The sequence below is a fragment of the Alligator sinensis genome, unplaced genomic scaffold (genome assembly GCF_000455745.1).
Source record: "Alligator sinensis unplaced genomic scaffold, ASM45574v1 scaffold1001_1, whole genome shotgun sequence".
Taxonomy (NCBI): Eukaryota; Metazoa; Chordata; order Crocodylia; family Alligatoridae; genus Alligator; species Alligator sinensis.
Genome location: NW_005842564.1, coordinates 559,790 through 585,650, shown reverse-complemented (window position 1 = coordinate 585,650; position 25,861 = coordinate 559,790). Strand labels below are relative to the sequence as shown.

Below are 25,861 nucleotides of genomic sequence, written 5' to 3'. Positions count from 1 at the left end.
TACCTTGGACTGGTGAGATCCCAGCTCTCTCTCTCTCTCTTTTCTCTCTAGGCATAAACTTCTGAACCTGAACTGTATCAGTTAAGCTTGAGCTAAGTTTCCCCAAATACTTAGTGAAACCAGGGTAGTACTGTAATTGTTTGTGTTTGTTTTTCTTTTGCATGTCTATTACTACTAGTACCATTATATATTTCATACGCTTAGCAATAAATAACTTTTATAGTCAAAAGTCATTATTTTTCCTTCTCTGCTTCTCTTTCCTCCTGTGCTCTGCAGCAACACTTATTTTACCTAAGCTAAAGATCCCTGTGAAGCCCAAAAATATTGTGGGGTCTGCTCATCAAGAGACGTGATGAGCAGACCCCAAGATTGGGACGTGCTGAGTTTGAAACACATAAGGGGATCAGCTTGTACAGGCTGATTGACCCAGTTTGACTCAGACGTGCCCTTATGAACTGAATGCTGGCCCATGAAGGTGTCAGCTGGACACCCAGCCGGATTCAGAGGGATTCTGTTTACCTGTGTGCTTATGTCTGACTGCATTTTATTGTTGCTCTTATAAACTGATTCTTGGCATATGAGGGTGTCAGCCTGTCCATGCTGATCAGCCCGGCCAGGTCAGGCGTGTCACGTTAATTTGTGTGTGTTTGTGTGTATGATTGATTTGGTGACTGGAGGAACCCAGTCCCATTAAAATTGAGTCCTGCAAGATAACTCCATTGGGGGGTGAGGGCTTGCAGAAGGGAGAGATACAGCTCCATATAGTAACACAAGCAGCAAGCACATTGACAGAATTACGAAGACCCTATCCTGGAACTGCAGGATGGACTTTTATGGAAAGAAAAGGTGACCATATGTAATGGTCTAGATATCATTATCCTAACAAATCCGGTCATTCAAACATGTCTTTTGCTTTCCTCCCATGCCTCTGAGTACAGGATGCAAGAGGAGAAAATGGAGACTGGGATAGTAATGGTGTGATCTGGGGACCTAAGGGAAATAACCACATGAGAGCTAGGAAAGAGTTGCATTCTCTGTGGCAGACTTGCTTAGTCACTGGGTCAGCCTCACACTCTCAACCCTTCTTTTTTTCTAATAGACATAAATTATGGAGGTAAAACTCCACTTAGCTGGAGTTTAAGCTGAAAACTGAAAGTGGAAAATATTTTAGTTTTAGCTAAAAAAAGAAGCATGTAAGAAATCTAAATCTTCCCCTTCCCCCCATTGGAAAAACTGAAATGCACTGTGAAGCACATTTTATGTCACTGCCTAAAGGAAGGCATTCATAGGACAAATCCACAGGCATAACTGGTTATTTTTGTACCCTGGGCAGCAGCAGCAGCCAGACTGTCAGCATCAGTGGCTGCTATTTTTGTGCACCCCCCACCCCAAGTCAGCACCTGAGGCTGGTGCTCCACTGTCCCCCTGCCACTCCCCGCCTCTCCCATCATGCTACTAGACAAATTCATCACTAGATATTATTCATCCTCGTTACACAAGTCACAGGGAAATTAGAAGATGAGCTGAGATTTACCTTATTGTCGCCATTAGTTCAACTGTATAGTAACGTAGCCTTTAAATGTGTTTAGGAAATTACTTCTTGCTTTCTTTAAATGAGAATCTTTACTTTGAAACACAAGGCTAACGTTCTGGATGGTTGAGACAACTACAGTATTCTCAAGTTATCTCACATCTTAGATAATAAATAATTTGTACACTGTCTGCCCCGCTCCCATCTTTACACAGGACGTCAGCACCCAATACTATTAGATCTGTCCTGGTCATAGTCTTGATATATTCTCACACTATATAAATGTTACTATATTAAGCATAGATACTTAAATCCATAACTTTAGCAAATGAAGTCTTTTGCTTGGGTGTAGAGAAACTTGAAATAATAATTTTGATTCTTCACTTATCTTGGGAGTGTAATACTTCTATTCTATGTGTTTCCTAACACCCTTTAGAGAACATCCGTATTCTGGTATAAAAGCATTAATGGGAACTCTAATTCTATTCCATCTCTGTTCTGTTTCAATCCTGATTTTCTGAGCTTTATATGAAAAAGGGTCCATGCATATTGCTGGCAAAGTTAGATTATAATCATCCCTCTTTTTCTTTTTTATAGTCTGGTAATATATGTGGTACTAAGTCTATATGAGATATTCCACTTTGCTTCATTTAGTCCGTTTAAATTTTTTAATTCATGGAAAAACATGCTACAATGTCATGTTCAGTACACTCGTTGGCTTCTCTCTCCTATTATCTGAGCGTATATTTCAAAGCCTCTTTATACTCAAGCATGCTCACATCATTACCTGTATATAAACAACGTATGTCAGTTCATTAGAACTTGTTTCCTAATATGTTCAAAATCAGGGATAGCTTTCTGAACAGTACTGAAAAGAATGTTGCCCTATGTATATAGCATTCTAACTGACTTCAGCACCAGATCAAATCAACCTTTCTTTGATCAACAGTTTTCTAGCATACTTTTCCCAGGCAAAACAGCAGGCACCATGTCTATACTGAGAAGCACAGATACCACTCAAAATCTGAATTTGTGAATGGATCCTAGCATTTGTGCTCACCAATCCAATAATTCCACATATAGATTGAATATAATAACAAGAACTTCATCATGTTTGAACTTCGTCTTGAGCACAGTTATTGCTATCACATGATGCCTTCCAAGCCAAAAGTTAATACTTGAAAAATAATAGCAATTTCAAATACTTACAAGCAACCTATTTATTTTTTAACTAGTAGTATTCAGTTAGTTTTTGAGAACTCATTACTGTTACTTTAACATGTGAGATTTCCTTGCAATATCAGCACTACTGCTTTCAAGTGACAGCAAGTTTGTGTTGTTCCCATCCTTGGGCTCCATTGCCTTAACCTCTTATGACTGCTATCTGCATGAGACCCTGCCTGGAAAAAGAGTAAACAGTTTCCCTTCCTTGTAAGATGGTATCTTTTCCTTCTTAGTATTAAGTTAAATTGTCAACCAACTGGGCTGACAATTTCACACAACCATGAAATAGCTTTTTGTGAAATCTGCAATGTTTCCAAGCATTGTTTCCCATGATAGAGATGCACTATATCATCTTCATCAGCTCCTGGACCCCAAGCATATTGCTTTTGTTTTGTCTTATCTATCCTGATCTACTTCTGCAAATTCTCAGTGATTCTGATGTACATTTCTAACAACACAGGCATTCTTTTTTTCAGGTTACTGTTGGACAAAATGTCAGCATGTACCAATCTATACTCCATTTGTGTCATAAATTACAGTAGCAGTTCTCAACCTTTTTAGGCTCAAGGTACCTCTTGGAAAATGCCAGCTTTTGTTTTCACTTGTTTTCTGACAATGGAAAAATAGTAGAGCAATTTTTCTGTTGCAAAGAACTTAGAAAGACTGCAACAGGTCAGAATGATTTTAACACCATGGATTACTATTTGAAATATCAGGGTTTATTTTGTGAACCATATTTGCACACTGTAGAGTGCTAACATTGCATGACACCCTATGGCACCCTTAAAGGATCCTTTAAGGGTGCCGTAGGGTGTCATGCAATGTTAGCACAGTACTCTGCCATGGTACTCTGACTGAAAATCACTGACCTACAGTGTTAGATGTAAATCACAGTGATTCTACTTGCCTTTATGCCTCATATTTTTTTCTCACAGCATATTGGATTCTTAGTCATGCATATAGTGTAGAGCACTTCAATCACTTCATTCTAGATGAGGCTACTGGAAAATCCAGAATCCAATTACTCCCTGGTTTCTTCCCTGGGACACACCTCCTAGAAATTGAAAGACTGGCATTTCAGACTCGCATCAGTAAGGAACACAATTTTTTCACCTTCTTTTTGACCTCCACTAAAAGCTCTCTTATACATATTTCATTTTTACCTGAGGGGCAGTGCTCTTCAAATGTCTAATACAGTTTTACACTTCACCTCCTTTACCTAAATTAACTGAAAACAATTGAACTTGTATATGACTAGTGTGTTGGGTATGAGTACACTAGTACTTAGTCCTACTCCCAAGTCTACCCTTGTAGCAAAACCCCCAGTTTTTCTTTTTTGTCAACACCCTTTAACCAAAACCTGCCAACCCTCTACATCAGCAGTTTTCAAACTTTTTGAGCTGACCCCACTTTGAGTTACAATTTTGTTTATGTTCCCCCGTACCAACCCAGACAAAAACAGATATGCAAAATATGATTTCATAAACTGAATAGAGACTGAGACAACTTAAATTACCTAATTAAATTACCTACACCTGTAATTTTCAAATTCTCAGATACTGTACTTACTAATTCATGTGAAGGATGTGCCTGTTCCTCTACAAATAGTTTATCAATTTGTGGAGAGATTTTTGAAACCGACACTCTGAGGTTGTCCTCCACTTCCAGTTTCAAACGGTACATTGTCTTTCGCACAGCTGGTGCAGAGACTCCAATCTCACACAAATAAGGTGACCCAAATGGTAAAAGAGCTTTGATTGTACACTTTGACAAAGCCGGATAGTCTGAGCCAACTTTCAACCAAAATTCTCCCAAAGGCTGATTTTTAAATTGAATATCTAGTGCCCTGTCACTGAAGTTCAATCAGCTCCTCTTGAATGTTATTTGAGAGATGGGACCAGGTCACTGCCTCAGCTACAAAAGGCTGGATAATTCAGGGGTGCATTTCCTTCTGGAAAATATTTATCCAAACTGGCTCCGAGTGAAGTCAAGTGATTCTTGTTGGGCTCCATAACACTCGGCAGTTCAGATTCCATTTCTTCAATAGCCTCAGTTAACAATGGGAATGGAACACTTGAACCAGTTTCGATCTTTGTTTTCCAGAGAACTGCATTCAAGAGAAAGCTAGATATCTTGCAGTGCAGGTCAAAAACAGTACTTTCTGTACCTTGCAATGAGACATTCAGAGAATTAAGTTAGTAAAAAATATCAGCAAGGTAAGCCAAAAGCACAAGCCAACTGGGATCACAGTGTCTCTGCATTGCTGAAATTCAAATCCAACAGAAAAAGTTGAGCTTCATTTCTCAGTTCATAAAGACATTGCAACATTTTACCCCGGATAGCTACCTGACCTCTGTGTGAAACAACAAAGCATCGTGCTTGGCTCCCATTTCTACACAAAGCATTGCAAAGAGACATACTGTTGTGGGCTGCATCTCGATAAAGTTAACGATTTTAATAGCAGTACTTAGAACATCAGTAAGTGCCTGATCCATGTTTCAAGTTGCAAGGGCTTCATGGTGTATTATACAATGAGACCACTGTACATGTGTTACAATTTCAAACACTTTGGCTTTCAAGGCTCCCTACCTCCAGTCATTGAAGGGGCTCCATTGGTGCAGATTCTAACATAGTCTTTGCACTTTAGATTGTGAGAATTTAGGAAGTCCTTTACAATGTTAAAAAGTTCAGATCCAGTTGCATGCGTCCTAATTGGCTTACAGAACAAAAAATCTTCTGGTATTGCTGTTTTGTAAGTATACCATATGTATGTATGCAATTAAATGAGCCTTTTTAGATATATCCATTTTTCAACTAACTGGATTGGAAATAAACTGGATTGCAATCAAGAGATCAGCTGTGCATTGATATTTCCTCACAAGTCAAAGATTCAGTGGCTGACCGTGTTGTCTGACGGCAAGATCAATTTTAACTTCTCAGCCACACTGTCACCAAGCATCATCCTGCACATGTCAATTGCTGCTGAGAGAATTGTTTTTTCCCCAGTTGTATAAGGCTTTATTTTTGGCAATGTGGTATGCAAATTTATAAAGACATTTTATAGCATTTTCAGGGATGAATACCACATTTTTCATTGTGGCTTTTTTGTTTGTTAATTTCCTGTACTTTTCATTCAAAAAAATCTCTGTTCTTTCCTACCAGATCACCATGTTGTGTTTCTAAATGGCATCTTAATTTTGTTGGCTTCAGGCTATCATTGGCTAAAGTTACTGCACACACTACACATTGAGACCTAATTTCTCCGTTGACTGCAATGGAAGTGAAATCAAAATCCAAATATACTTCTTCATATTGTCTTGTTTTTGCAGAATTTTTTGCTGTATCAGCTTCAGTCATTTCAGCATCTGCCTTTCATTTTGAAACCGTATCTTTTGGCAATATGTACCGATCCATTTTCACCTCATAATAGTATGGAAAATATCAAACTCACCAGCAGAATAAGCTGCACTGCACAAATGCTTGTAGGAATTTTTTGTGCTCTAAGATTAGATATGACAGGCGTACTGAACCGGAAGGTGGGAAATGTACTTATTGCTATGGAAATGATCACTGGCTTAATTAAATACATTGTAACACCTATGAAATCAGTTGCAAGAGGTGGGTTCACTCATACTATTTCAATGTGTGATGTTGTCAAATATCATGTTCTTGTTATAGAATAATAATTATAATAATAATTTTAAAAATATAAAATATACCTTGTGCATGGCGTCTCCCCCCCAACATTCCTTCATGCCCCCCCGGGAGGGCATGCCCCATAGGTTGAAAACCGTTGCTCTACATTAAAAGACCCTTATTTTGCTTCCAACTTGCAGTTTGGCCTGACCCTAGAGACTCTAGAATGCTAGAGCCTGAGTTTGGCCTTGCCCACGCTGCATTGTTTTCAGAACTCACATAGACACAACAGGATGTAAACACAGGAAATCTACCAGTACCAACTATTTTCCCCCGACTTCTGGCCATTTTCTACCCTACTTGTGGTCTCTGCTAATGAGAGACAAGTAGTGGGCACTGGCAGGCTTATTCCTAGAAGAACTCTACCTGAAGAAAAGGAACAGAAAGCTTCCTTGAGTGGAGCCTTTCTAAGCAACATCCTGCCCACAACTTATCTCTCCTTCTGCTCTTCATATGTGTAGCCACATCTGTGAAATATAGATAGGCAAATGCTTTTCACATGCCTGAGAATAGTTAAAGTGACTTTCAGAGCCATCCCAAAGTAGAGGTTTGGACATTTCCAAAAGACTCCCTTCTGAGACTCTCTCTTTGCTGGCACACCATTTTTGCAGATACAGTGAAGTGCTATTTAAAACTGTTCTCAGTTCCTTTTCACATTTCCAAAGCATATTTTGGCTGTGCTTTTAATGGGCCCATTCTTCCACTCAGGGTATTTTCTGAATTCCTTCTGGGTATATGTACATTGGCTTGTATCTTTCTTGTGGCTACCACCAAAAATAACTTCCACCAACTGCTCCTATTGTGCATACCTCTGGCTCCATCTGCACATTACACCTAAAGTGTGATTCACTAGTTAGTCATGCCTCAAGTGGTCACCCAGCCATATGTTCAATCTGTTAATGGTGTGATAAAAAGAGAAATAACCTACACAATTATTCCACAAACTATGTTACAACTTTGTAGCTGCTTCTCATCATGCCATTAATTAAACATGTGGCCAGGAGCCCCTGTGGCTGGGAACCCAGCTGATTGAGACTCCCAGCTGGGAAGGCCAATGTGCACCCCTGAGCCTGATAGCCCCAAGCTGACATTGGCTTCCAGCATAGGAGCCCCAGCCACCCCTGTGGTTGGAAGACTGCAGCCAACCTGGTGTTCCAGCCACAGGGGTACCCCAGGCATCCCTGCAATTGGGACACCACATCAGCTGAGGTCTCCTTGCTGTGGGGAATTATGGGGTGCCCCCATGGCTGGGAGCCTGGGTTATTTGAGGGGAGTCCCAGTTGCAAGAGCTTGCTTCCTGTAATCCTGGGCTCCCCCTGCACTGGAAATAAGGTGTGATGAGATCTGTTTTGTGATCCTACAATCACACCTCCTAATTTGTGTATATGGCATAGCAGGAGACACAATTGTATAGATCATGCATCAGATCCCATTGCATCTTTACCTGCATGTAGAGGGGCTCTCAGATTCAGAACTGAGGCAGTGAGGATGCTCTGGAAGTACCTTTCATTGCTATTGTCTTCAGAGCATCTTCACCACATCATTTCCAGATTTTGAGCATGAAGGTTTTATTATATGATACTGTCTTGAAATAGTGTAGAACCAGTATAGGCAGACCCTGTTACTCCTGACACTCTGTGGTGTTCAGTGACAACTCAGTGCTTAAGGTGCTGGCCTGACATTTGCTCTGTTCTGTTTTGGGTTCCCATTGGCTGTGACTAAAAACAACAAGAACTTTACAGCTTTCTATGTTTGGGAAGCTCTGTTCCTGCTATCAAACGTCTCAGACTTTGTTAGTAAAGTTTACAAAACTACTGACATTCAGAGCTAATTCTCCCCTCCCCAGCCCCAACCTTATCAATATATGCACAATTTGAGCAATTAATGATGTCACAGCAGAAAGATTCACATCAGTGAAATTTGTCAAATTTGCTAAAAATGCATTACATTTGTAAATCACCAGTGAGTCACATTTTCAAATGTTGCTATACAAATTCCTTCATCAGTGGAGTTAACAGAGATTTCGGAGAACTGAAAAAGTGACATGATAAATCTCTGAAGAGGCACAGTCTAGCTGCATATGTCCCCTTGTGATTTGAGATGATTTACGGAACAGCATGAAAGTCTGCTTTGAAGGAGACTGACTTTCCAATCTATTGGACACAGGAATAACATTGCATATTTCCACTAATTAGTTGCCAACATTTCTAACAAGGAATTACCACCTAATTTCTTATTTAGCTTATGATAAGTGCCAGTACACTAAGCTTTAACAGTACAGCAGAAATCAGAGATGAAGGACTAGGAATCCAATAATTTCTTTTCCTTTATAAGCAAAGTCGCTATCTTAGACTACAAACCTGTAGTACCTTCTGTTTCTGCCTGTAGAAGAAAGGGGAATGAACATCTGTTTGTTGATTCGTGTCATTATACAAATGATGATTTTGTTCATCTTCAGGAATAAGTGCTATGGTGCCATATTCATGTTGGTGAGGTGTGGTTTGTTTACTGTAACTGAGTTCATGAAAGGATATACACATTTTGCAAGACCTACCCTGTAGACAGTTCATTACTCAGAATATCTGAAAATCAGTTTTTGGTGCTCTCACTGACACAAGGGGAATTTTTCATGGAAAGTCAGCACTATTTAGAATCATCAGAAAAGCTGATTTACCATCTTGGTTCCCTCAGCTCACTGCAGCAAGGGACACAGATCATCTGGCAAGTTGACATAGTCTGCAAATTGCAATAGAAAAAACCCCTTCTTTTTACAGAAAAAAAAATGTGGGGTCAGTAACTGTTTTTTATTGCCCTAAAGCTATTTGGGCTTCTTACTTAGCTGAAAAGCATCTCCATCTAAGATATGCATATCAAACCATATATTTTTAAATAGCTTGGGTACTGCTCCAGCCATAGTGGCATGGAACTCACTGCAGGCTAAGTCTGGCACATACTCAATTTATGGAGCAGGATTTGCAGTCCATGATAACCTCTAAGGCTTTGTTCAGGGGTCTGCTTTGCTCTAGACTCCTCACTCAAAGATTCTGCGTCCTATGTAGTTTGAGGATTTGCGTCCTAATACAGTTTTCAAGGGATCTAATCTATTTCAAGGGATCAGGCTAGACCAGGATCAGGCTAGACCAGTTGTGGTGAAGCTTATTTTGTTGGGGAGAGATAGGTCATAGATTGGAAGATGAATCATTGGCTGCATTGGTAGGTGTGTTGCCAGTAAGTCAAGGGAAGTAATTCTTCCCCTGTATTTAGCACTGGTGAGGCCACATCTGCATTACTGTGTTCAGTTTTGGGGCCCCCACTACAGAAAGCATGTGGACAAATTGGAGAGAGTCCAGTGGAGGGCAACAAATATGCTGAGGGGGCTGGGGCACATGACTTATGAGGAAAGACTGAGGCAACTGGGCTTATTTAGTCTAGAGAAGATGAGACGGAGAGGAGACTTCAACTAGCAGTCTTCAGCCACCTGAAGTGAGGTTCAAAAGTGGATGGAGTTAGCCTGTTCCTGACGGTGGGAGATGACAGAACAAGAAGGTAAGTTTAGGTAGATATTAGGAAGAATTTCCTCACTAGGGGGATAGTAAAACACTGGAACAGGTTACCCAGAGAGGCGGTGGAAGCTCCATCCTTGGAGGTTAGACAAGGCCTTGGCTGGGATGATCTAGTTGGGGCTGGTCCTGCTTTGAGCAGGGGGTTGGACTAGATGACCTCCTGAGGTCCCTTTCAACCCTAACTTTCTATGATTCTATGATCCCATCTCTGTTTATTACTACAGACCCCTCACTACAGGGTTATTAGCTAGGGTTACAGGAGTCCCAGAAAAATCATCTTTGAGAAGAAGATTGAGTAATAGTTAGACTGAAGATGAATTCCAGTGAGGTAGGTAAACCGTTCAGTCATCCTGTCAGCATCATGGTAAAATGATAACAAGGACCTTCCAGGGAGCATCCTGGCACCCTCTCAGAGCACACCACAGATATACAGAAAAAAGAATTTTAGATGCATACAGGATTAAAGCAAATCCTCAAACTGTATAAGGACATGCAGTCCTGCAATCTGAATGGTACAAAAAAATTCTCCCACATAAATATGTAGCGATGGAGCAGTACAATTCCTAGAATAAAAATTTCTAGACTTCATTTTTAGCTGAATTTCATATGCTATTGTCTCGGTTAAAACAAAATTCAGCTTTTGTTAGTATGTAAAATGAATAATGAATAAAATGCATTATGATGAATGCGTTCATCATAATCCCATTGATCACCTATAACTTTAAAAAATAAATCATGCTGATATGGCCTCTAACAATTTATTCTCCAGCACTTTATATTCATGCATCAGCAACTTGTTTAATGATTGGATACAAAACCAAGTTTGCACCCTTAAAATGGCTTATGATAATTTATATAAATCTATATAACTTTATATTTGGTAAGTTTCGCTGTGTTTCATCCTTATTTTCCACATCAATGTGCAGGAGATCAAAGGAGGCAAACGTAATTTAAAAAACAAAAATCCTATTTCCACCAAGCAATCAGTCCCCAGTTACAAAATGTACAAACGTTAGCAGATATGAAAATTAATTCTGTTAAAGACGTGCATCTAGAGCTGGCAGAGAAGTTACAGATGGAAGAGTTTTCTGTCAGAAATGCTGATTCATCAGGATCAAAACGTTCGGCAGGAATGTGCCAATTCTGTCAAGAGCTTTGACACAAACCAGGAAGACAGATGGCCAGCTTTGCCTGCCTGGCTTCCTGTCAGCCCATGCAGCTACTTGCCTACCCGGCTCCTGAGCTCCCCAGCTCCCTGAGCAGCCTGTTCCCCAAATCCCTATATATTCAGGACTGCGTATCACAGTGGCAGCTGCTAAGGTGCCAAAGAGCTGGAGCTGCCCAGCTCCCAGGCCTTTTATATGAACTGCCTGACCAGCAATCAGCTTGCCAGCTACGGGACTGCAGTGCGGTAATCACTCTGAGACATCCTGTTTGACAAGGATCTGCTCCTTTCAGTGTCCCAATTCCAACTGCCTCTGCATCATAAAACATGCCTCTCAGGGGGAAAATTCCCCACATCTTCCTTTCCCAGGAGACCTACAACTCTCCTCTTTGAAGTGGTTGCAGCTCCCAAGATCACAAAGTGCAGTGCCTTTTCTACTTGGCTTTATGAGCATCTTCATGCTTATGCAAATCCCCACTTCATGCAACATTAGTTTCTGATGTTACAGGCATTCTTAATGCCAGTTTTTTATTCATATATCAGCAGGTAACAACTCATGTTTCATTGATGTTATCCTGTAATAAATCAGTGCAACGCACAACCAGTAAAGCACGGGCTTTCAAATGCTTCTAACTGGCCTCGTAACTGAACTCATATCACAATGTTTGATTAGCATCTGCGGGGTCATGCACTCTCACTAGGACTTCTGGGTTTCCCTTAAAATAATAATGGCACTATTGTCAGGGGACAGCAAAGCCATATGTTTTAAATGGTGGCCTGCTGTCAGGCATTACCGGATCATGTACACTGTGCCTAGCAGAGAATAGATTTGACATATGCAATCTCCTGCTTAACTGTAGCATCTCTTACTAAGAGTACCCAGGAAGTCAGAATAAGTGTAGTATGGGTTTTGTTTAGCTGTTTTTTTTCAGTTAGAGTAAACAAGTTTATGCCCATTGTTTCAGGATCTATTTTTTCTGTGTCACCAACATAGCCTCTCTTGTTTTGCCAGCATTTGCAGCAAGCCCCGACAGATTCTTTAAAGTCACAGCTCATTTGAGGAGAGTATAAAACATTTTAGTCCTTCTCAGATTTTTTCACTCTCTAAATAACTTTCATGTACTCTTTTGAAAATACTGTTTTGTAACACCTCAGATATCACCATCAAACTAATAGTAAAAAGCTCCCCCTTGAACTGATAATAGTGACTGGGACATACTGTTCTTGACCAATGTGTGCCAATCACTTTAATCGTTTTATAGATTGCAACTAGAACTTTAGCTCTGACAAACACTATTCACATTTCTTCCAAGACCAGATAGAGCTTTTTATTATGCAAGGTGATATGTACTTTGTTTAACAGCTCTGGATTTTGTTTGCTTGCACTATTGATGAATATTTTAGTGAATATTGCCACAACCACCAGCTCTCCCAGGCTTATGTCCAGTATGTAAATAACATTTTAAACTAAAAATATGAACTCTGCAGTCTTTCACAGGTGCTTCCCAGAACTCTCTTATCAGTGACAATAAGAGGGCTTTGTTCATTTTCAGCTAAAATTGGTGTGCTGTAAATAAAGACTTTTTTTTTACTTGTATGAACTAAAGATAACTGCTCTTTTTTTATTTGAGTATATTTGTATGCAGTATTTGTTAGTGCCATTCCAAAAAACCCCAATGATCTCCAGTTTTCCCTATTGCCCATACCCTCTATGGAATCACCTGTGAACAACTTAGTTTGGTGCCTGCTGCCACAGTACCTCAGGACTAAGACCAGCAATGTGATTAAGGGTATCCTTACACATTGCCATTAGGCTATACTAAGTATTGTGGCATGCTGAGCAGTGTTAAGGTCAGAATTAGCTTGGAGCAGTCACACTTTAAAGCTTAATGCCATCTCTGAGCTGCCCAGGGGTGACTTGCCACTAGTGCTTTGGTTCCCAACCTCGGGGCGCAACCCGAATCAAGGTTGTGGGGGGTCCTCAGTGGGGTTGTGAAGGGCCTGCAGACGCACGCACACTCATACATGTGGACTGGTAGCAGTGGGCAGGCAGGCAGGCAGGCCTGCCATGCACAAAGGGGGCAATGGCAGCTCACCCACCCACGGGCCACCACACTCCACTCCCAGCAGCCCCTGCGGCACCAGGTCGGGAGGTCCTGTTGGTGCCAATTTAGGGTCACAGCAAAAAAAGGTTGGGAACCGCTGCACCAGACGGTGAGCCAGGCCTGGATTCTATTCTTGCTGTAGGTGAGGGTGTGGTGGGAGAGGTGGGTTGTGAGGGTGTGAGCATACAGCTGGGAGGTGGAGAGACCTGCAGGGGAGGGATGAGGGCTGTGGTGAAATGAAGGAAGTCAGCCACTGAAGCAAAATGGAAGAACTAAAACCCCAAAGGATAAAATGAAAGAAGTGAAAAAGAATTTAAAAATAAAATAAACTCTTGTATGTTAATGAATTGCGATTGGGTCAGGTATTGTGCAGGGTGGGGAGAAGTTTGCTTAGGCAGCTTGGTGGGGAAAAATGGCTTCCTTTTCCAGCCACCATGTTCAAGTCCAGGGCCAGATGGAAGCTGGGATACCATCAGCTGAGCCCTAGGGCTCCAAGAAGCCCAGCCAACACAACTCCAGGTCCCCCACTCCAACTCCCTTGTCAGCTCCCCATGGGCATGCTCCTTTCTCAGAGCCAGGGAAGAGGCACAGGAAGTTTCCTGACCCCATCTAGCTCCTTTTCTTCAAAGTGGCACTGTCTCTCCCCTGCCACGGGGAGTTTGAGGTGGACCCCAGATTTCCCCCTGGCTCAGGTGCACATGGGCAGGAGCAGCATGGAGACAGCAGGCCCTGGTTAACTTTCTGGGCAGCCAGTCATCTGGGCTTGGCTAATGCTCAGTGCAGTTCCAGCCACCCTCTTTCTTCCCACCCCAGTCAGCTGGGGAATACAGGTGGCTGGGGATGGAAAGTATAGCCCCCTTAGTCCTCCCTTTTCTAGCAGCCCAAGCAAGGGAAAGCCTCCAAGTTGAGAAGAGCAAGCAGCTAGTTTAGGAAAAATTAAATTACCTGCTAGTGACCCAGTGGGTAACTGAGTTCTTGCTGGGTCTTGCTATGCCCAGCTTAGATGGACATGGGCTGGGGGCATGAGGCCAAGGGGCTGACACTGGTCATCAAGGCTGGCTGGCAAAGGGGGGACATATTGAGAGGGGGGCACAAAGAAAAAGGCACTGGCAGCTGAGTAGGTGCCCACATTTACATGCTGGGCCAAGAGACAGGCTGGTGAATAGCAGCTGAGCCCTAGGACTTCAACAAGTCCTTCCCACCTGACCATGGCCCCCACACCTCCCTGGATCCCCAGAGACTGCCTGCACCCCTTCTCTGGAACCAGGCAGAAGGTACACAAACTTCAACTAAGATGGTGATTTAAATTTTCTCACCCCATCTGGATCCTTTTCTTCAAAGTGGTGCCATCTCTTCCCTGCCAGGGTGGATGCAGGAGGGACCCCAGCTTTCTCCCTGGCTCAGGCAGACAGGGCAGAAGGGCTGCCAAGTGATGAAAGTCAATTGATCACAGTGATTAGTGGTTAATTCAAATTTTTCCTCAGAACTAGAAAGTGCTGATTGATCAACCATGAGCAGCCTCAAATTCAGATCCCCTGGCTAGGCACAGCACATGCTGCCTGATCCCCGTTTCTGCTAGACTGAACCAACCATCCCAGCTGGGTTTGGATCTTAGAGATGGTGAATAATTGAGCTGAGGGAATCATTGCCCTGATCATACTGTTCAGACAGTCCATGCGTTGGTGGTGTCCATGCGTTGGTGGTGTCTGCTGCTGGCCCTGCTAGGGCACTAACTTGAGGATGACGATATGGCTGTGGGCATCATGCTGGTCATGATGCATAAGGCACAAGATGAAATCACAGACGCTTCAGCACCAAGGTCCCAACACCAGATGCTACTTAGGTGCTGGGCAGAACTTTCAGATGTCCCATAGCACATGGAGTCACAGACCTTTGCACTAAGCTAGCCCTGCTGCTCCACTGCCAGGACACTTGACTTCGGCAGCCTGCATCCATGGAAAGACATGTGGCTACAGTGGTCTGGAAGCTGGCCAAGCCTGACAGCCTCCATTTTGTGGCAAACCAGGTTGGCATGGGGTAGACAACAGTGATGCTGGCCATGTACACAAAATATGTGAAGCCATACTACAGGAGCTGGGGCCTCGGTTCATCCAGCTCAGGAGGTAAGTGCTGGTTTCGAGCAACTGGGCTTCTCAAACTGTGTTGGGGGCATTGCTCCAGCAGACTCCATTAATTGAGCATGCTCTGATGTGCTAGAATTCTCTGGGAGCCCTATATAGGCTCCCAGAGACATTGTTATTACACCATTATTAGAAAATACTACATTAAAAAGACAAGGTTCCTTGGGATATCAGATATCTTTTAGATATCAGATTCACCCAAGGAACCTTGTCTGCCTACGTCCTTAGACCAACACGGCTACAACCTACACCTCTGCTACATTAAAAGAGCACATTAACCCCCTATGTTAAAAACAACACTCTGTGCAGGTAAAACAGTGCACTCATTTACAGACTTAATTTAAATAACTTCTTATTGTGCCATGCTTTTAGGCAGCCATCATTTATTAATTAAGGTACTAACCTCAATAAAACTGATGGGGGTTTTTTTAAACCTAAATACTTTAGTTCTATGAGGTCTATAGTTAAATATTACATTTAATACCAATGTTTGCCTCTAAAGATTGTTTCATAGTTAAAATAATGGCTAGGTGTTAGAAGCCCATATGCAAAGCAATCCCCTTTTAAGTAAGTTGTAAACTTTACTCTCATTATTCAGTCCTATGCCTTAATTGTTTCTGGGTTGTATATATGCAAGAAATGATGTGAAACATTAACACGTTGCTATATTTAGCAATTTGAATACTGAAAAATGCCTACAAAATTATCTTTCTATGTCTCAGAACCCACCTGAGACATGCACCTTACCTGGAACTATATCGCCATTGACATCAATATTTCATAGTGAAAGTAATTATAAAACTGAACTCTCCATCTCTGGAGAGCTCTTACATAGTTCTGCAAAATTCTGGAAGGCCATTTAGCTTACATAGTCACAGCTATGCTGAAGATCAAAGTGACATATTGGTGCAGTTATTTACATTTTTTAAGTGTAAGATTGTGTTCAGGATTAAATCTCACATTTCAAATACACTGGATTCACAGTATAAATCAGTTAGTATATAACTCAGCTTTTCATCTTTTTAAGACTGATGAACAAAGGTCTGTGAAGGTTATGCTGTGTGTACGTGCTCTAAATAAAACATCTTTACTCTTGTTTTTTTGTAGATCTCATGTCAAGTGTCAGGGTCTTACTGGAAAATGCCATGTTAGTGTTAGAGCCCTATGAAGAACTATAGAAGAGTTCTGTTGCCCCGTTATTGGAAGTGATTTAATTTTTGTGCAGAAGCAGCATTCTGGAGATGTGAAACAAAAGAAAAGAAAAACGGGCGGGGGTGGGTAGGCAGAAGATGGTCAGAGACTAGTTAAGCTTCAGGAGGAAGCTTTGGCTGTGATATATACTGTGTTCCTGTTTTTAAGCCAAATTTCAAAATGGATACAAGAACTGATGCTTTCATTCTCTGCTGAAGAAAGGGTAGGAACTCAGCTTTTCCACTCTGCCTTTTTGCAAATCCTTCTTATTAGGGCTGTGCGAAACACCATCGTTTTATTTTGACATCTATTTTGCTGTTTCAAAGGGACAGTGTTTCATTTTGTTTTGTCATTTCATTTAGTTTCAAAGCACTGTCCTGTTTCATTTAATCAAAACTGTTTCACTGTTTTGACACGTTTCAACGTTTCGCCCATAGGCTATAATGGGAGACCATAAAAATAAAACTTGCTGGGATGGTAGCTCCTTCTAAGGGCATGAAGCCTGCCAAGTTTCACGGAGATAAGTGCAAAGGTTTCTGGGAAACTGCACCTCAAACTCTTCAAGACACAACTCCTGACACTTGCCAGCAGCCTCCTCTCATTCAGGGCGCAGATCCCGGGGCTCGCACCCCCAGGAGGGCTCCAGAGCTGTGCTGGACATATTCCTCCTGGGGGTGCAGACCCCTGGATCTGCATGCCAGATGAGAGGAGGCTGCCAATGCTGCCTGGGACAGGTGCTGGGCACAGCCTGCACCCAGCACCGGAGAAGATTGCTACTGCCGCCTCGGACTCCTCTCATCTGGCATGCAGATCCAGGGGCTTGCACCCCTGGGAGGAGTTTGGCACAGCACAGCAGCCTTCCTGGCGTGTGAGTCCCTGGATCTATGTGCCGGATGACAGGAAGCAGGCTCAGGCTACCACTGCTGCCTGGGACAGGTGGCAGCAGCAATCTTCTCCGGTGCTGGGTGCAGGCTGTGCCCAGCACCTGTCCCAGGCAGCAGTGGTAGCCTGAGCCTGCTTCCTGTCATCCGGCACATAGATCCAGGGACTCACACGCCAGGAAGGCTGCTGTGCTGTGCCAAACTCCTCCCGGGGGTGTAAGCTACTGGATCTGTGCACCGGATGAGAGGAGGCTGCCTCTGCTGCCTGGAACCAGCTCTGAAGCCAAATAAGCCCGGCTTCAAAATGTTTTGAGTGGCTTTGTTTCCTTCCAAAGCTGTTTCGAAGCCTTTTGTTTCATTTCAATTTTGCTGTTTCAAGCTCAAAACAGCTTCAAAATGAAACACCTGGTGAAATTTCACACAGCCCTACTTCTTATATCCCCTTTGTAGCAATGCACATTTCCTGAAGCATCTGTCCTAGTGAAAAACTGAAAAATCTGCTTGTGAATACGTTTTGCTCCCGCATCATTCCACTGAAGTTGGTGAACACCAATAAAACTCTGCACTTCATAGGATACAGGTTTTACAGCTCCTTCTCTGTGTCTGGTGGAGCTGCACCAGGTACAGATGACTTTGGTACCATTGATGCACACTCTAGATCTTTGGAATATCTTTGGCTCCAGCAAAAATTAGATCAGGCTATGGGGTACTCTAACATCTGTCTAACTACAAAGACACTGAAGAACTTACTTTTACAACTGAAGTGTTCTGTTTAAATGTCCTTGTTCAGAAAAAAAGTGTTGGCTGATATAACGGAGACCATAGTTGACCCATTTATTTATAAAAGGCCAGGCTGCAATCAGTGTCATGTCAGCTAACCCAGTGCTTAAACATAGTATTTCCCAGTAAAAATAAGCCCTGAGGGGATAGAGTCTATTAGCAGTCAAGGACTACTGGAGCAGACCAGCTTTGATCCTTCAGTAGTAACTGAAAGCTGACATAGGAGCAGAAGGTATTGCAGGGAACTTAGAAAATAAGTCTGTACCTCTTCAAGTAACACTAGATCAGGGATAGTATTACTATCATTGGCTAAATTAGTTTTACATCTGCCTGCTGTCACCAGGCCAAAGCAAAGCAGCTGCAGCAGGGCCTGAGGTCAGTGACAAAGAGTCCCTAGGGGAGATGTGCAAACAGTGCATCTCAAATACAAGTGTTCTTGGAATCTGCATGGGTTCAAATTTGAAGTATATTTGTAAAATAAGAGAGGTTTGCCTGGATTTTTGTTTGTATCTGCAAAATAATTCTGGAATGTTTTTAGTTGGCTAGCTGAAAACACCCAGACTGCTAGTTGTAGCGAGACAAAGAGAGGCTGAACACCTGCAACTCTTGGGCACATGGCCATTTTCAGGATTTGGTTCAGTGTGTTTACGGTCTGAGTGTGATTCATTGGAATAGGCCACATATATGACTCAACCTAATGGACCTCAGCACTCGGGAACTTTATTCAAACTTGTTGCAAAGCCTGAACCTTCCAGTTTGGGTAATTTCTGAGTTGGGCTTATGTAATAATTTGTAGGTCAGTGTTGACGGGAAAAACTTGTTTCCCCAAGTGGCAGTTCTTCTATCTAGATTCTATTTCCAAATCAACATGAACAGGCTTGAGTCCGCCAAACTCAGATCTTGACTGTGGGGCAGCAAGAAAGTGTGATTGTGGGACAACCTGGTTAAGCAGATCACTAATCTTGAGAGCAAGGGCATGTAAACGTATGCACATAAACTCTTGCAACTATGAAGGACACAACTTGGGGGCTGACCAGTCCCTCTCCTGTAGTCGTATTGCTGAGGAACTCTTCTCCTTGCTGTCTGCAGGGCCAGACTGGCTTCCTGGTCTCAGGCACTGGCCTTATGTGCTTCCAAAGCCCCACCCCTTCCTGTCAGGTGACTCACCGGCCACCCACAGGGGTTTCCGTTTAGGCCTGAGAGCCAGCCTGTCTTCCTCCACTGTAGCTTAGATGCCTGTCCCTTGATTGCTTACTGCAGAGCAACTAGCCCCAAGGCAACCTCTCCTCAGGTGGTAGCTTTTACCTGTTGTAACTGGGCTGCCTGCTTTCTGGCAGCTAGTTCCCATGATAGGAAGAGACGGCTGTGTAAGCTTGGACCAGATTAAAATAGCTGTGTCTTGCACAAAAATGCAAGACAGTGGCTGGGGCAAGACTGGGTTGTGGCAGCAAGTCTGCCACAAAGAAAATCAAACTCTGCTAATAGCTTACAACCCATTAGAAAATAGAGCTTGTGGTACCCAATACCAGACCCATGTCACAAGTCATGATAACAGCCTCAACCCTAAAAAAAAAAAAAAGAAAAGAAAAAAAGAAAAGATTGAAATTATTGGCAGAGAACTGACACACTCATTACATGCATATAACAAGACTGAGGGAGCAAGCCAGAAAGCCAAATGGCTTGGGGAGAAACCTACAAACTGCATATGCATAATTTGAGCTAAGTCTCACTAAAGGAAACAAAAGAACTAAAAATATCCCCTTCAAAGCAAAGCCTGTAGGAGATGGGGAGCAAGGTGCACTGAAAACATGACTGTAAATATATCCTGGTTAACACATTCCCCCTTTGATTAAGACATATTTCCCAAAGCAAGCATCCAATATCTGTCGAAAGTTTTACAAATGTCTAAATGTTTATTATGCTAAATCAGTCTATATGACTGCATCTAACCTACTTCACACCTATTGGCCTCAGATCCTCACTGCCTCGCATTTGCATTAATTAAAGCGTACTTCTCAAAATAAGCAGTCAATCTCTAAATGTTTATTATGCTAAACTAGTGTATTTTCCTGAAACTTACACCGATTGTATCCAATAGCCTCTGATTCATTTACATTTTAACAGACCTGATGTGGTCTAATCAAAGGTATCTCATGTACCCAAAGAAACTTGTAACACCTTCCCTTAATCAAGACATCTCTCTCAAAATAGGCAAGGTTCTCATGCCTATGTCCTTATACCAACAGTGCTACAACCAAAAACACATCTCACAAAACAGGCATTCAAAGTCAGTCAGATATCTCCATTAGCCATTTGATATAGCTCCATTGTTAAAATAACTACTGAGAAATAGTATTTTGTGAAAAACTTCCTAAAGGTACCTCATTCAATCAGCACCCATCCTATTTAATTCCAAACTGATCAAAAAATTGCAAACTTCACAAACAATTATAATATGTTAATTCCATCCTTGCATGCTCTGTTCTGACCAACTATCAAGAAGGAATGCTTTGAAGCTATACAATTAAAACAGTATAAAAGACAAGGCAGAACTGCCAGGAAGGTGGACAGTCCAGGGAAGATCAAGAAGCCATCCTGCACCCAGCCCATGAGTGAAGGACCCGCTCTCTGTGAAGCTGAATAGGAATTGCTTCCTGCCTGCTTGGATCTCTTGCAGCTAAGATAATACAAGGACTGTAATAGCTCATTTATTGAATATTAAGAAAAAGTCTTTTGTTTTTCTGTCATTTAGTTTTATAGCTTTTTGGTAGTTATTAAAGCAAGTCTTTCTGCTATTAATCAAACTGAGTGTTGTATCAATTCATAAAGCAGTAGGTTTAGAAATTCAGTTTCTAAGTACAACAGGAACCACCATGGGGGGTGTGACCATCTCAGCTGTTACTGGCTTGCTTGCCTCCCAGCGGCTAGCCCGTGCTTAGCTGCCGATCCCAACCAGCAGGCTGAGCCTGCTGCAGCACCCCCTTAAAGTAAAAGGAACCTCTGACTCCCTGTACACCTATTTTATCCAGTACAATGCTCCCAACCCAAGCTGCCACACAGGATCATATCTTTTTTGGGGAAAACAGTCTAATAAGATGAAGTGAACCAGGTTTGACTGCCAGGCAAGTGGTTTGTAACACTCAGAAGAATATTCCATTTCAGGTTAAATCCAGAAGCACAAACTTTATATAAACTGTCTGTACTTGTGTTTCAGTTGGGCAACCCCATATTTACTCTGAGGCATGGCAAGAGAATGCACCAGTATGCGTGTATACTTCAGTTTTTCCTCTTAGTTCTGTAGCGGAGTGCTATCCTGCTCTCATTTTGTGACATGGAGCCACAAAATGCTACCTACCGGTAGTGCTGTAAGCACTTTGGTACACATTAATTTTAGGCAGTTCAGAGAGCTCTTAACTTCTGGACTGTCTATGTATTAAGATGCGTAAGCTAGTTTTAAACATCCTTTAGGCATCTTAAAAGTCAGGCCACTCCGGAGTAGGTTTCTCTCTGATCTGTGTTACCCTTTCAGGTTCCACAAATGTGTGGCCACTCCCCAGACATAAGCCACTCAAGTTTCAGTCCTCCAGCTTCCCAGGATGCAGTGTTCCCTTCCTTAGTGGCTTCAGTGGCTGACCGACTTCATTTCAGCACCCAGACACCATTCCCACCCATTGACTCTCCACCTCCCATTTCACTACAGCTGCATGCTCCTACCCATACCAGTCCATCTCTCAATCCCACCCCATCTGGATAGAAGTCTGTCCTGATAACGCCAGCCTTCGAGTAGTAACTCACAGCTATAGGTCCTAATCAGGTCCTTGCTCACCAGCCCTCTAGTGGCAAGTCACAGCTGTTCAGGTCAGGGACAGTCATAGCCTGAACATGCAACTACTCTAAACTTGAGCCAACACTAACACTGATGAACACTGGGGAGGAGCTTAAAGTGTAATGTGTAATAGAGCCCTATGAAGTCATGCTAATCAGTGTTAAAGCCCGTGAGAAGAGTTGCTAACTGAAAATAATGGGAGGCTGATCACCTGAAGTTTAAAGATAAATATCACATTGATTTATTGTTATAGCTCACACTGTAAGTTGGTGGGGTTGCTCTACATTTAAATCTCAAAGCCATTCTTTTATGTAGTGAAATATATCAGAATAGTTCATGGGGAAGAGCCCATCTTTGTAGTTTTGAAATGCTAGGTCCTGGTATTACTGATCAGTTTTACACCAGTGCTATGGACTTCAATAGTATTGCACCCACTGTTCACTAGTTTGACCCAATGAACACTAGTGAAAATGGGTGGGAGGGGGCAAGCCAGGCTTTCAGCCCCAAATGTTGACTTTGAGGGGGGCACCAGATGCCCCCCTGGAGTCTTTGCTAAGCAGGTATGGCTCAGCCATAACATTGGGGCATTCACAGTTTTGAGGAGCACAACATTAAACCAGTACCTGGGCCTGTGGGGAATCCAGACCAGGAGCAGAAACTGCAAACATGGATCCAAACCAGGGCATCTGAGTTATATTCCTAGTCTATAGTGATATCCAAATCTGTAATCTAGGCCAGAGCAGAAGTTGAGAAATCCAGCACAGAGGATGAGATAAGCAGGAACTGGGTACTGAGGTTTAAAGTAGGGACGAGGCAGGAACGGCTCACAAGGATCAAAGGCTGGGAGCAGCAAAGACCAAAATGTAGGGTCTAGGCTTAGTCCCCTGCCTATTTTGCTGGCAATTAGCTTAATGCTTGCAGTTGGTACTGACTCTGATACCAGGTGGCATGGCTGGCAATCTGCACCAGAGGGGGCTTGCCTCAAGCATAGAGTGGCCACCGGCATTGCAGCAGGGTCTGTCTGGTCCAGCTGCCACCACTGCTCTGTGCTCAGGCCAATCCCTAGTCCCCTTCTGGCAGGAGAAAGCTTTTTCAGATGCTGGCCCAGAGCACAGAGAGGTGACTGCAGCCTTGCTGGGAAAACCCCGCTGCGGTGCCAGTGGCTGCTCTGTGCTTGGAGCAAGCCCCCTCTGGGCAGGAGAAGGCTTATTCAGATGCTGGCCACTGGCAACAAATTGAGGTCTGCCTGGCACGGCCACTTGGTCGGCAGCTGCCGCTTGGCCTGTGCTCAGGGTGCAGTGGGTGAATAAGCCTCCTCCTGCTGGGAGCGGGCTGCCCCGAGCACAGAACAGCAGTGGTGGTGAAGCCGGGCAGACCCCACTGCAATGCTGGTGGCTGGTCTGTTCTTGGGTCAAGCCCCCTCTGGGCAGGAGGAGGCTTATTTGGATGTTGGCCTCTGGCACTGCATTGGGGTCTGTCTGGCCTGGCTGCAGCCACTGCTAGGCCTGTTGTCGGGACCAGTGGCTGAATAAGCCTCCTCCTACCTGGAGGGGGTTTGCCCCAAACACAGACCGATCAGCAGAGGCCAGACCCTACCCCAACCCGGCACCTGGAGCGGCAAGCAGTGAGAGAGTGACAGTGACGGGCAGTAGCCCATCACTGCTTCCTGGACTGCAAGCCCCTTCCCAGTGGGGGCCATTCTGCAGGGCTGGCTGCAGTCCCCAGTGCTGCTGGGGACTACAGCAGCACTACACGAGGCTTTCAGGGCTCTGGCCAGCTCTGGACCCTGGTGCTGCCACAACTCTGCTAGCCCCACAGCACAGTGATCCTACCAGGAAGGGGCTCGCTTGCTGACATTATGACAGAGGCTGCTGCCCCCAACAAGGGCCCTGTTCCCTCCTGCTGCAGCAGCATGGCAGGGGCACAGCTGGGCAGGGCTCCTGGAAGGGAGAAGGGAGCATAGCTTTGAGGGTGTGCAGACCCAGTTCGGTAGGGGGAAGATCCACTCTCCTCCCTGCCCCGCTCTGCCTCAGGGACTATGGGGTGTACTGTTGCAGCACCCAGGGGGGAGCGCCCAGCAGACCTAGCTTGGATCCCTGCTGGTGGGATAGAGAGGGGGAATTAAACCCCTCTTTGGCCAAACTCCTGCCCCTTCCTGTCCCTGCTGTGGCTGGGGAGCAGAAAGGAGGGGCCAACCTAGCTGGGCTGGACCAGAGAGCCCAGCCCAGAGAGCATGCTGGGATCCTGGGGGCTTCTGGTTTATTTTAAACCAGCAAAGAGTTTGGAACAGACATTGCATAAACCAGTTTGAGCCAAATCAGTTAAGTCTGATGCTACATTTATCTCGAATGGTTTTAGCCATTTTCAAACTGGTTTATGTGCACTGAACATCTGTTCTGTTACAGGTTTAAACTAGTTTCTGATCACTTAAACTAGTTTATGTGTAATGTCTGTCCATAGCCTTAAGGTCTGGAGCAGGTAGGTCTGTTGCCTGTGGCTTCAGGGAACTGGCCTGACCCCATTACATATTTGAGGACGTGTGTGGGGGGGAAGCAAGCAAGCAATTAGCTGATGAAGTTCCAACTTTAGCTTTGAAACAGGCTCAGGGTTGGAGTTGTTGGCTTTAAAATTGTATTTAAAGGTTTGTTTTTTTGGCAATTGGCTTATATGTTATATACATACACACACACACACACATATATGTATAAGAACCTTAAAGTGGCGTTTATGTACCAGCCAGCCAGACTGCTCACCTTGTGTATATTCTGGGACTGGGAAATTTGGGTAATGTATGTTGTATTTACTTTGCCTGCATTGCTTTTATTTCCTATCACCGTGTGTCCCGGGGGAGAGTGGGAGAGAGGACCACAAATTACAAATGGGGACTCCTGGGGATGAGAACCCCCTGAGGAAAAGGAAATGAAAATGGAAAATAAACAAGGAAAATACTTACCTGCAGCAGTACCCGCAACGCAGCTGAAACAAGAGAAGAAACCCGCGCCGATTGTGAGCCGCGCTTTCATACAGCTGAGACTGGCCGGTGACATCATCGGCAATCACCGGCCAGCGGGAATAAAACAAACCACCGGTGAAGGTGGAGGAGAAGGGAGATCAGAGCCGGTGAAGGCACCAACACTGGGTGCCTCCCAGGAGTCCCTGTGGGGAAGAAAGCTTGTAGAGGTTGCTCCTTATGCCGGCAACCATGGTGGAAGGAGCAGGGAGCCAGAAGCAGCTCCTTACACCAGCAACAGTGGCAGAGGGAGCAAGGAGCCAGAAGCTGCTCCTGACACCGGCAGCAGTGGCAGAGGGGACACGGAGACTGAAGGGGACCCTGACACCGGCACCAGCAATGGAAGGACTGGCGAGCCGGACGTGGCTCTCTATACCATAACAGGTTGGATCGTCGAGGGCACCAGGGAGGCGGAAGAGGCGCTCCCTCCGGGAGACGCTAGATGGGGACAGTAAGAAGGGCTGCAAAGCGATGCCACGAGAGACGGGGTGCCGACCCTGGGTGTGAGAAGTGGCCAGGCATCCACAGAGGTGCTGCAAGGCACCTAAAGAGGGACGCTACTAACAGGAGAGACAAGGAGTGGGACTATAATCCATAGAAGGTTGGGAAAAGGGTGAGATGACCCAGGCGGGAGACCTTGGGCTACCCCGGTCACACGTAGGGTTTAGCCCCTGACAGACCCTTAGAGAGTCAGGTACCAGTACCCTGGTGGAAGGGCCCGGGAGGGGACCACGTAGGTCCCTCGAAA

At 44.0% G+C, this 25,861-nt stretch overlaps 1 protein-coding gene across 1 annotated transcript in view; it reads right to left on the bottom strand.

Moving 5' to 3' along the window:
- CHSY3 (chondroitin sulfate synthase 3) overlaps nucleotides 1-6,112 on the bottom strand; it is a 307,356-nt gene extending 301,244 nt beyond the window's left edge. The window contains exons 1-2 of the mRNA XM_025214096.1: nucleotides 5,915-6,112; nucleotides 4,285-4,471 (exon numbers count right to left, since the gene is read on the bottom strand). Of these exons, the coding sequence (XP_025069881.1) occupies nucleotides 4,285-4,471; nucleotides 5,915-6,112 (385 nt within the window). The remainder of the gene's footprint in view (nucleotides 1-4,284; nucleotides 4,472-5,914) is intronic.
- Nucleotides 6,113-25,861: the final 19,749 nt, after the last annotated feature.